Here is a 12,544-nt window from a genome sequence, read left to right as displayed (position 1 = left end):
GCACTTCTATTCAGTTTTTAGCTATTTAAATGAACTTACATGCATGAAACTATGGAGGTGGGTTTTTTTATGGCCAATGGGGTGAGACAATATTTTACCGGGCGTAGCTACACTGCCAGTCAAAAGTTAGAGCAGGCTACACACAAATTTTGAACAGGAGGTCAAAATTTGCCAAGTGGAAAGAAAAATCTTTAAATCAAATACCACTAAATTCTTATGTAGCTTTTTTCTTACTTTGTCGAGCTGTAAAGTTTGCTTATTGACTCACAGAACACGAGAACTGGAAGGGACCTTGGGAGGTCATCTGTTCCAGTTTCCTGCCCTCATGGCAGGACCAAGCACCATCTAGACCAGTCCAGACAGATGTTTGTCTATCCTGCGCTTAAAAATCTCCAGTGATGTAGAGTACACAAGTTCATCAGGCAATTTATTCTGGTGCTTCACCATGCAGGAGAGTTATGAAGTTTTTCCTAATGTCCAACCTAATTCTCGCTTGCTGTAATTTAAGCCCATTGTTTTTTGGCCTCGGGGGCTATGGTGAATAATTTTTTTCCCTTCACCCTTTTAAGCACCTGAATGCTGTTAGCGTGTCCATGCTGTTTTCTCTTTTCCAAAATAAACAAACCCAATTAGTTCAATCTATCCTCATAGGTCATGTTTTATGGCATGTTAATAATTGTCGATCTTTGGACTTTTTCCAATTTCTTCACATCGTTCCTGAAATGTGTGGGGGGGGGAGGGGCTAAGACCTGGACACACTACACCAGTTGAGGCCTAAACAGCACAGAGCAGAGCAGAAGAGCTATTTGTGTCTTGCTTATAACACTCCTGTTAATACATCCCAGAATGCAGTGGGTTTGTTTTTTTTTTGGGCAACAGTGTCACATTGTTGACATATAAATCTTGTTGGCCACTATGACCCCCTAGAGCTCTTGCTGCAGTACTCCTTGCTAGACAGTCACTTCCCATTTTGTACATGTGAAACTATTTGTTCTAAGTGCAGTACTTTGCATGTGTCCTTAGTGAACGTCATCCTATTTACCTCAGCCCATTTCTCCAGTTTGTCCGGATCATCATGAATTCTGACCCTTCCCTACAGAGCACTTGCACCCCCTCCAAGCTTGGTATCATCCATGAATTTTATCAGCATACTCTCTATGCCATTATCTAAATCAGGGATGATGCTATTGAACAGAACTGGTCCCAAAACTGAGCCCTCTGGAATCCCCCTTGTTATGCCCTTCCCACATGCCTGTGAACTCTCTGGGAGGGGTTATCCAACCAGTTATGCACCAAGCAGCATATTTGTTGGTTGGTATGTATGTAACTGGGACAGTAAAATGTAACTGATTAAGTCTAACCCTTCTTAAGCAGCTCTTATGCCAAATCACAAGAGCCTGCAGTGCCTCTCACCAGTTGTTGAGGTATAAATGGAATGCTTCAGTTCTGTGCAGGCCGTGTTGTGGACCCGATAAGGGCTGCAATGGAAAGTGCTTTTCCCTGTTTGCAAATGGGAAGAGCAAAGCTGAGAACAAAAGACTGGTATTTTTGGACCCATGGAACTCAGTGGTAAAAGGCAGCGACATCAAGGCGGACAGAATTTTATCCTACGCGATTTGTTCTGTGACACAGGTGGAGCCAGAGTCAATGATGGGCTTAGAATTCTGGCCTGCTGGGGTCCCTCTCTTTTGCTTAGACCAGGTTTCTCAATCCACATCAAATAAAACGGGTTTTTGCAAAAACCTTGTAGCAGCAGAAATGTTAATGCATGAAAAAAAATCACTGAAAACATTTTTTAAATGTGACATATCCTCTGGGTAGCTTTAGGTTTTGTAAATCCAAGTGGTGAACTTGTTCTCACCTTAGAGGGCTTTACCCATAAACCAAAAAAGAACCTGAGCTGCCCATTTTTGTTGGTCAGCTCTGTGAGATGTAAGACCTAAACACACAGTAACTTAGTTTGGTTTATGGTAGCTGCAGTTGCAATAACTTAACTGGTTTTATCATCTGATTTACCTAGGTAGTTTGGGTATTTCTAAAGCAGCAGGCCCCGAGGTTTGTAAGTGCCACAGAGCTTAGCTGAAGTATGTATTGATTTAAAACATTCACTCACCAGGTGCACCTCACTAAAAACAAATCATATTTCATGACTCTCCCAAAGAGACAAGCAGGCCCACAATCAAACCTGTGCATGTTGCAGAGGCATCTGAATCTCATGCCTGGCTTGCTGTTTGCATGTCCTCTATACATGAGAATGGGAAATACAGGTTTGGGGGTGGGGGCGGGCAGTGCTACAGCAGCCCTGGGCTCCCAACCTAGCTTCCAGGCTCTCAGCTGCTGGCCCCGTGTACCAGGAGCTCTGCTGCTGGCTCCACACACCAGGTTCCTAGCTGCTGCCTCATGCACTGGGGGGGGAGGGGCTCTGCTGCCAGCTCTGATCCTGGCCTTAAGCTGAGGCTGGATGGGGTAAGGGGCGGCGGGGCAGGGTTCACCCCCCCCCCCCCAGTTTAAAATGTTCCTGTGCCACTCCCTATTTGTTGTTAAGTCCCAGAAATTACCACACATGAAGGTCACTGTCAAGGGTCAGTCGGCTTCAGCAGCACTGCCAAGCCATTCAGTATAAGGCACTTTGGCTGGATTTCCGCCCCCGCCCCCCAGGCCAGTACTGAACACAGTCAGTGCCAAAGAGTAGCCTTTTCAGCTCCTTATACATTGGCCCAGGCTCCCTTAGCTAACTGTTAACCAGATCGTGCAGGCTGTGTGTACCTGCATTTCAAGGACACAAAGGACCAGGGCGTGAGCAATGCAGGACAAAGATTATTTCTAAGGTACTGCCCAATGGTTTAGTGGTACTGAGCCATAGCCAACTCAAAATAATCAGCGTAGGAGACCTTGCGTGACTTTTGTTACTGAATCTGACACCAATTACATCCTTTAGGGTCGTGATATAGGAAAGTGGCAGATCATAGACAATCAGGGCTGGGTTGTCACTTTAGCCTGGCTATGTTAACAGCACAGGATGCTCCATTCATTTGGCTGGGGCTGCAGAAGCGAAACCGTGTATGTTTACGCTGCAGTGCAGAGCACAGAAACACAGCTCACCTACTGGCCTCTCTTTTGTGCATTAGACCGGGGTGCACAAAGTGTGGGGCGTGAAATTTCCTAAGCGGGAGGGGGCGGGGGGGGCACTGCAAGTTCAGCTGCTGGGTCTCAGGCTCCTGCATCTCATTAAACACTGCTGAAGTATTTATTTTGGCGTATTCACAAGTATAAGTAAGGCTTAGGGTTTATAAGAATTAATAAAGTTTTTACATTCTACACTTTCTGAAAGGTTTGTGCCCCACCCCGAAATTTCAGCCCATTTGGATGACATTAGCCAGGTGGCGGTGGGTCTGTGGGCTGCTAATTGCAGGGATGAAAAAGTGTGGCCTGATGTAAGAAGTTTGCTCACCCCTGCATTAGACCTCTGCAAGCCCATCTGGCTCAGTCAGGGCCTTTAAATGTTAGTTACCAGCAAGACAAAGCTCCTTGTATACCACACAGTGGTTATTCCAACGCTACTCTACGCATGTGAAACCTGGACAACAAGAAGCATCATTTGAAAGTACTTGAACAACAACATCAACGCTGCTGCAGAAGCCTAAATATCTGCTGGGAGGGCTGGCACATGAACACCAGTGTCCCGGAAGAGTCGAGCGTGACCAACATTGAAGCCATTATCATTCACCAACAACTTGGTTGGACTGGTCACATGGTTCGGACATCTGATCCACGTCTCCCAAAACAAAGGTTGGTTTCCGAGGTGGAGGAAGAACAGAGGGGCGTCGGGGGCCCGTGGAAGCGCTATAAGGACGTGCTGGGGGCACACATGAAAAGTGCAGCCTCGGTGTCGACACTTGGGAGAACCTTGCCCAGGACCGTCCCCAGAGAACCGTAACCCGCGAGGGGGGTCGGCGGAGTTTGCAAGGCCCCCGCCACAGCGCAGAGGTGGAGAAGAAGCGTGTCAAAAACTGCCCCGCGCCTCCAACAGCGACCAGCACCTGCCTCTGCTGCGCTAAGACCTGCGGCTCCAGAATCGGGCTGGGCAGCCATCAACGGGCTCGCAAATAGAACTCCTGGGTGGCTTGAAGTCGCCCTACAGGTCATCGAGTGACCCCCGAGAGCAAAGAGCCGGCTGCTGGGAGAACTGGCCAGCCTGGTGCTCACCAGGCAGCCTTCAGGTGCGACGGGCCAGGCGGGGGCGGACAGAACACCTGAGTTTTGGCCCCAAGGGTTGGTGCTACATTTGCAAACCTTTAGTGCGAACCTGGACTGCCTTTAGCCTGCGCCAGGCGGGCCCTGCTCCCTCTCCGACGCCTCTCGGCCTTGGGCTGGCGGGAGGGGTGTTCCCCACCCGTCAGAGCAGCCGGGGCAGGCGCCTTACTCAGCTGCAGCCAGCGGGGGGCGCCCCCGCACAGCACATGCCCGTGCAGCGCGGCGGGCGCCCAGTCTCCGGTAGGCTGCTGCCCTCTGCCGAGCCCGCCGCCCTGCAGCAGGGCCCGTCGCCCTCTAGAGGGACCACGGGGCGCCCAGCTTCCGCTTCCTGCGCGCTGCTGCCGCTGCCGGCGGGAGCGGCCCAGCTGCGGGGAGCCTGGCGCAGTCGAGGGGCCCCGGTAAGACGGGGCAGTGGGGAACGGCGCTGCCCCCGGGTGCAGGCCTGCGCCGGGGAGGGGGTCTGCAGTGCCCCCGAGCTCACACTGCGGGCTGGGTGTGTGAGCTGCGCCGCGGTACAGAGCGTCGTGCGGGCTTGGGCAGGAAGCCGAGCGCGCCCTGGTGCAGCGGCGTGGCGTACACGTGAGCATGCAGCAGCATACGTGTGCGTGCAGCAGTGTGCAATGGCAGACGTGCGTGTGTGTGCAGCAGTGTGCAATGGCAGACAGGAATCGTGCTTCTCTAGTGCAGCAGTGTGCAATGGCAGACGTGCGTGTGTGTGCAGCAGTGTGCAATGGCAGACAGGAATCGTGCTTCTCTAGTGCAGCGGTGTGCAATGGCAGACGTGCGTGTGTGTGCAGCAGTGTGCAATGGCAGACAGGAATCGTGCTTCTCTAATGCAGCGGTGTGCAATGGCAGACGTGCGTGTGTGTGCAGCAGTGTGCACTGGCAGGCGTGTGGGTGTGTGCAATGGTAAGCAAGAATCGTCTCTGGTGTAGGCAGGTATCATGGTCCTCTAGTGCAGCAGGGTGCAATGGCAGGGGCATGTGCGTGTGTGCAGTTGCTGACTGCAGTGCCTGGTATTTGGCAAGGGCGGATGACTGGCTTTGTGGCATGCTGCTTAGTTTTCCCACATTGCGATGCCTGGTAGCTGCGCAATGGCAGGTGTGGGTGGCCCTGAGTGCTAAATAAAGGCAAGGTCCTTTTGGTAAGAGACCCCTCACAGGGCCACCCTACCCGCAGAAGGAATGGCATGACCTTCAAATGGTAAGGGGCCAATGAGCCCTTTGGCCTGTACCCCAGCCCCCGAGCAAGGACTCCTGGTGTGTATGCTCTGATACACCTGTTTGGGAAATCTAGGTCCCTACAGTGTGCATGCTGGTAAACTACTTTACTTGTTTGTATTAACAAAACAAAACAGCAGTGGTGTTGCACTTTAAAGACTGCTGCTTTGTTTTGTTAGAATGCAGACTAACAGGGCTACCTCTCTGTTACCTGTTTACATGAAATTTTTCAACCCACTGGGTGCCCTTGTGCTGGACCTGGTCCTGTTTCACCTGGATGGAGGTGTTAAGGGCTTGATCCCACTCCTACAGGTTTGTCACTGGCATTGGGTGACTGCTGTAGTAACCTTTGTGGCATCTTGTCACAAAAATTGTGATACTTATTTTTATTGTGGTAGCAACTAGAGGCTCTCATCAGGATCAGGGCCCAGTAGTGCTAAGAGTTGAACACACACACACAAGGAAGTTCTTGTGTAACTGCCCCCTAGCAGACTCAAACCTGGGACCTTGGGAGTTTTGTGGAGGAACCCCTACAGCTTGAGCTAAGGCCAGCTGGCTCACAGCTTAGGCTGTAGAGGGCACATTCTTTGTCTGTGAAGAGGTCTAGGTACCACTACATGGGACAGTGAACCACACCTAAGTGTGCAGGTTACACTTGCACTAAAGAACTTTGCAGCATTATACCTCGATCCTCTGAAGACTTCCGCCTCTGCTTCATACACGGGGAATAATCAGTGGAACTATTTGCAAGGTTGAAAGTTGAGCACAGACCGTGGTCATAGTAAGATCAGAGCTATAACAGTAGAAGAGCCAGAAATGAAATTTTTGAAAGCAACACAGAGTCAGGCTAAAATCACACTTAAAAAAAAAAAAGAAGAGTTCCTTCCTCTGGTTCTGAAAAAGCTCTAATTTACTTCTAGCTTTGGTTTTGGTTAGTTTTACATTTCTGTGTTTGAACGATGAAAATGGACGAGTTGCTTTAATATTCAGGCTCTTCTATTTTTTTAATTCAAATTATTTGTTTGAGGTTAAATGGGCACTCAACTTATAAAGGGGTCAGTTGTTTAAAACCTTACTATAAATATAATATAATATAAATATAAGAACTAGGGACAGCAGAATAGCTTCTACAAATTAAAAGAGAAAATATACAGTGTTTCTAAACAAACAAAATACTTCTGTAGAAATGCCAACTCTGCCAGAGAACCTGAAAGTGAAATTGACTTAAGTGTAGAGGTGCTTTTGTTGATTCCCATTGTCTATAATTGGAAAAATGCAAAAAGTAAATAAAGGAACTAAATAGTAGTAACTTAAGTAATATCCTTATGCATGTTGAACCCCTCTAATCCGGCATCCTCTGAAGGCCAATAATGTCTAGTATGCATCTGATGAAGCGGGTCTTTGCCCACAAAAGCTTATGCTCCAAAATATGTTAGTCTCTAAGGTGCCACAGTACTGCTTGTTGTTTTAGCAGCATTACCAACACTTCCACTGCATACTGGGCACTTAGAAAGAGGTAAATTACATCTGAATAACAGCACAGAACACTGAGAGCCAGAACTCGTGGCTGGAAACAAACTTTATGGGACCATGGCAAATTTGGCCACTCTCATGGTAATTGGTCATCTGGCTGACTAAAATCATGCTGGATTACAGATGTTGCCAGATGACAGTGTGTCAGACTAGAGAGATTCATCCTGCAATCCTTTCTTTTTAATAATCAGCTTGTATTTCGGTTCTTATGTTTATCACTATGGAATCAGAGCACCTGATACTAGTAACAGAACAAAGGGTTTTGTTTGTGACATCTTTTAAGTTCAGTGTAGCTAATCTTTTTTAAAGCAGCTGTGGAGCATTTATGTTTATATCAGATGTTGAGAACCCTTTCTATAAACAGAAGCAAGACTCCTGATCATCTAAACTAAGACAAAGTGTTGGGTTTTAAACTGTACTAGCTTGCACGTTTTAACTAATACGAATTTTAGACAGGACTTTGGTCCTTGGACAACTCGTGCTTAAAAACATACTAGTTGGTTGTGGCTAGTCCTAGATTTCCCTTTATTTATCCTAGTCTAGCCAGAGCCTTAGGTAAACATCTTCTTACTAGTGTTGTGAGAATAAAAGATTTCTTAGTTCCCTGAAAGTTTAGGAAAACTTAAAAATGTTTTCGGTCAATCTGAAAACTTTTTCAGCGAATTGAGACGTAAAATCATTTTGTTTTGCTTACGACCATTTTTAAACATTTTTTGATTGTTGTGAATAAAATCAAAGGATATTTTGACATGAAAAGTTTTGAACTGAAAAACATTGAAACATTTTGAAAATATGGCAACAAAAGCTTTTGATTGTTTTCCCTCAGACTTATTAAATATTTTTCCAACCCAAAACAAGTGGGTGAAACCAGCATGAATTTGCTAAATGTTTTAGTGTTACCAAATCTTCATTTTTGGCTGAAAAAAGCTTTCTAATTTTTTTTTCCACCAGGCTCTACCATTGATGCTCTTTCTTCCTCAAATATGTAACTGATACCCATCCGTCTGATTTCAGGGAGAAAAAAGAAGACTCCACCTCCTGTGCTACAGACCAGAGGATATTCTGGCCGATCTCTGAATAGCAGAGCACAATGCCTTTTTTGCATGGTTTCCGCAGGATCATTTTTGAATATCAGCCACTGGTAGATGAGATCTTGGGATCTTTGGGGGTACAGGATCCTGACAAGCCGGAAGCTCTAGAGAGGTAACAAATCTCAAGACTCTGGTGGCTTTTACTTTGTGACTTAGTTTATTTTTAAAGTAACCAAAGGAAGGGTTAGAGACGTGCTGGTGTGTTACTCTAAGGCTGTCTCTACAGAAGTTCCTCTGGTAAATAGTTTTGTTGTATCTAATTAACATTAAACTATTATTATTTGCATTATAGTAGGATGTGAGGTCTGAGCCCCACTTGTATGGGGATACACTGTAAGAGGCAGTCTCTGCTCCAGTGAATTACGGTCTAAATAGACAAGACATACAAGGAGCGGACAAGGAAGCAGCGAGGCAAAGTGACTTATCCACGGTCACCCGGCAGGTCCAGGGGTAGAGCTGGGATGAGAGCCCAGGTACCCAGAGTTTTCTCAGTCCAGTGGGCTAGCCATTTCCGCATCCCTGACTGTGCTAGCACAGGCCTATGTGGCAGGGAAGCAGAATTCTAATGTTTGGTGGGTGCCAATAGGACTTGGGGAGCACTTTAACAGAGGGGAGCCCAACTGGTTACCCAGGGGTTAAAAGGCAGATTACAGTGTTGCCCAGAACCTGCAACGTGGGGCTGTTTAACCCTTTAGCGAGACCTTCCCAGTCATCCTCCACTGACCTGGAACAAACGGCACGTCATTCTGAGCCAGTAAAACCTCCCAGGGTGGGCACTGCATGAAAGGAGAGCGACAGGCCTGAGGGGGCTGCTGGTTCCCATCATGCCAGGCTAGAGTGACAGCACCTTGCGGGCAGCACCTGCGGAGGGCATGGTGGAGACTTGGGCTTTGTGAAGGAGCCCCCGAGACTGGGGTGCTCTGATCCTATCCAAATCCCAAACCCTTCTGGTCCTGGCAAGCCTGGTGAGAAGGGACAGTCATCCTGTGAGTGCAGTGCAGGTCTGAGAGGTTGGCAAGCCCCTCTTCCGAGCATGCCCATGGGCAAGTCCCTCATGTTTCTGTGCCCCCATCTCAGGGCCTTATCCAACCACTGCTGATGCAGGTGGGTGTCTTGTTGTTGACTTCAACAGCTGTGCACCAGGCCCAGCCGGGTGGGGGGGACAAGAGGGAGGGAACACCGTTGTCAGTTTTAGGCTGTCCTCATTCTCCTTTCCACTACGTGCACCCAGGGAAATGCAGACAGCTCTAACCATGGGTGACTCTTCTGTGTCTCCAGCCCCAGCTGTCTCGCTGAAGACAGCAGCAAATTCTTGGTCCTCAACGAGCTGTTGGAGAGACAGACCCAGTCTCCCTTCTACCAAGAAGGGGTGAGCTACTCCTTGCTGAAGGTAGCCGAACTCGGGCTGGTGCATGCAGCTGAAGTCCTCCTGCAGAATGGTGCCAATCTCATCTTTGAAGGTAAATCTGGGGCAGATTATAGGTTCTGCACACACCCCAGCCCTGGAGGCAAACAGGCTTTGTAGGTGGCAGAGGAGGTCTGTTTGTGGGGGCTGGCCAGTAGATTAAAGCAGCAATGCAGCATCCTGGATCTGAATTGGGGTCCCAGGCTGTGTTCCCAGTAAGGTGAGTGCTTGGGCAGCTGCCCAGCTGATTAGCAGAATGCCAACAGGTGGCAGCAGCATGTATTTCTACTGGTGGTGCACATCCATACCTGCCTCAGTGCACATAACAAAATTTATTCTGCCAATGGATGGAAAAAATGAGCGAGAACACTGGTTCCAGGCCCCACCCTTCCTCACTGGGCTGGTCATTCCCGAGTTAACCTGGCTGGTGCCTGGAGCAGGGTTAGACATGTTACAGCTTCTGGGAGAAGCCGGTACCCACCCAGCCCCCTTCTAGCTGGGGGTAGGTAGGATCAGAGGATATTCCACTTTCTCCTCCAAATCCCCTTCAGTGGATAATAAAACTGAGCCTTGGCTATCTGTCTGCCAAGACCATCCATGCCCTTATCCCACACACTGGATTGATTTGCGCCCCTTGCCCCCTGCAAACTCTTCAGCCAGAGAGAGAATGCTGCGTCGCCTTTTCTATCAATGTTAATGAAAATGCACTTGCTGGCCGGGGGCCTGGGCTCAGAGCTTTCCTCGGAGAAATGCCGCTCGGGAATGCACTGTGCTGATGTTCGGCGCATTGCAGGAAGCCAGTTAGCGCTTTTAAGGGTCGGTCAGTCGGTAGGAACGTGCAGGCATCCTAGGATTCCAGGGCAACGGAGGAACCCGGGAGGCCGGAACCTGACGGTAAAATCCCAGTGGTGTCCCCTGGTGGGGCAGGTGATGGGCAAGTGGAGTGGTTTGTCTGCCAGTCCCTGCGCCTCACTCAGTATCACAGAGCAGGGGTGTGCAAAGGGGGGGGTGCAGTGCAATTGGCTCCCTGCAGCTTCCACTCCCTCCCCATCCCTCCACATTCTCCCCTGCAGCCTCCGCTGCCCCGTCACCAAGGGAACGCCGCCGCTGCTGGGCCAATCAGAACATTCAGAGGCCCTAAGTCAAGCGGCCGGGCCAAGCCAGCAGGTTCCCCTCTCGGTAAGGCAGCCTCATTGGTCCCTGCAGCCCACGTCACGCTGGCCCCCGGGAGTCCCCCAAGATGCCGGTGTGGAGTGAGTGCTGCCTGCAGGTGCGTTCAGCCCGGTGCCACCGCTGCTCATCAACACGGTGCAGCCTTGAGTCCCCGCCACCCCCTCTTGAGTTCCTCTGCCTGAGGACCCTTCCCGCTTTGGGACACCCCCTGAAGCCCCCCAGCACCTTTTCCTGAGCATCATGTCCCCCTCCCCCACATCCCTTCCCATGGTCCTCCTGCAGGTTTGTGGGGCCCCTGCTAATTACAGAGCCAAAAAGTGGGGCCCAATATAAAACTTTGCTCACCCTGGCAGAGAGGATGCTGCAGGAGGACTGCACGGCTCAGCGGTGGGTAACAGGCACGTACAGACCCCTCCCCTTTACGCTGCCAGTTCAAATCCACCCAGCGTGACAAAAGCTGTCCCGGTTGCTGGCTGCTTGAGTGAGGTGCAGTCAGGTCAGTTTAGTGCCCACAGCTGATACCTGTGTGCCAGGCCCAGCAGAGCCCACATGCTGCTGGGATTAACCTGCCCTTTAGCTCAGACTTGAGGCAGGCTGGTGCTGAGCCAACTAACTTGCCCTAACCGTGGTACTATTGTGCCAGGGCTGTGGATGGCAAGAAGGCTCCAGGGCTGTCCGGTGGGCCCCTTCCCAGCAGCTCTCGGTGGGTGTTGACTCAGGGCCCTGTTTAATCGGGTGAGGGGTTTCAAAAGTCACGGAAACCAAACACTGACTCTGCAGAGAAACCCGCCCTGGCTGTGCCTGGGGCTTTGTGACATCACGTGGGAGCACTGGCTGTGCTTCGGCAGGGTGGCTGGGGGTTAAGCAGAGCTGCCCCATGAGCAGGGGAGCATCTAGGGCAACTGGGCCATGAATTGCTTCCCTTGCAGGCCCAGCTGCAGCCAGCTAGCAGCAACAAGCAGTGAGTCCAGCCAGTCACCTCCGCACGTTGCTGCTAGGGAGGTGGTGGGGGCCCACCTTTAGGTGACAGTGCTTGGAGGGGAGGTGGGGCTGCCCCACTGCCACCAAGGTAGGGCTGCAGCCTACCCGGAAGCAGCTGAAAGGAGCTGGCTCCTCTGATTGGGCAGCTGGAGGCGTCAAGCCAGCTTGTTCATCATTCTGGAGAGAATGGACTCCGCCAGGGCAGAGCTTGGCCAGTCATTTACGTAGCTTTAGGACAGCCCTCCAAGCCAAGAAGGGAGGGGCTCCCCCTTTCTGTCATATTCTGGGTGTGTTGGGTCTCCTTCCTCTCCAGCATGATGGGTGGCTACAGCTGGAGATGGGCGGTTGAGGAGGAGGGTCAGGGCTTCTGGGGAACCCGGCATTCTCTGGAGTCTTTGGCTGAGCCCTGCCTGGGGAGCTGCACTCTCCACCGCGCTTGCGCTGAGTTACTCTGTTTTATCTGGGACTGGTTCATGTTTTCGGGGCGGGGGGTGTCTTGCATTCTCCCTGACTTGTTCGTTCTGGCCCTAGATCCCGTCACCTATTACACGGCCCTGCACATCGCTGTTCTTCGCAACCAGCCGGACATGGTGGAGCTGCTGGTGCGCCAGGGGGCGGATATTAACCGGCGGGACCGGGTATGGCAAACACCAGCCTTAGACATGAGGTTTTAGAGTCGGACCTCTCCTGGTTTTATGGCCCTGACTGGCCCTCCTGGGAGAGCCTGGGCATTCCTCACCAGAGAGCACTCGCTGCCAGCAAAGGGATCCAGCCAGATGTCTGCTTAGCTCATCTCCTTTATCGTCCCAGGCTGCTCCGGGCGAGGTGGAGCATTGCATGCTCAGGCTCATGGTTTGCACTTAGCGTGCCATGCCCCAGAGTGCTGT

At 50.6% G+C, this 12,544-nt stretch overlaps 1 protein-coding gene across 5 annotated transcripts in view; it reads left to right on the top strand.

Moving 5' to 3' along the window:
• The window catches only part of ASB6 (ankyrin repeat and SOCS box containing 6), a 36,493-nt gene that overhangs the window by 16,056 nt on the left and 7,893 nt on the right, over positions 1 to 12,544 (top strand). For 2 of the 5 annotated variants that reach the window (XM_075015708.1, XM_075015707.1), the window contains exons 3-5: positions 8,022 to 8,210; positions 9,377 to 9,558; positions 12,189 to 12,295. In XM_075015708.1, coding sequence (XP_074871809.1) covers positions 8,098 to 8,210; positions 9,377 to 9,558; positions 12,189 to 12,295 — 402 coding nt within the window. In that variant the 5' untranslated portion in view covers positions 8,022 to 8,097. Of the gene's footprint in view, positions 1 to 4,603; positions 4,653 to 7,958; positions 8,211 to 9,376; positions 9,559 to 12,188; positions 12,296 to 12,544 lie in introns of those variants that run through there. The other 3 variants (XM_075015709.1, XM_075015711.1, XM_075015710.1) reach the window with 3 other exon arrangements.

Source organism: Carettochelys insculpta, chromosome 21, assembly GCF_033958435.1.
Source record: "Carettochelys insculpta isolate YL-2023 chromosome 21, ASM3395843v1, whole genome shotgun sequence".
Taxonomy (NCBI): domain Eukaryota; kingdom Metazoa; phylum Chordata; order Testudines; family Carettochelyidae; genus Carettochelys; species Carettochelys insculpta.
This window is presented reverse-complemented; position numbering and strand designations above follow the sequence as displayed.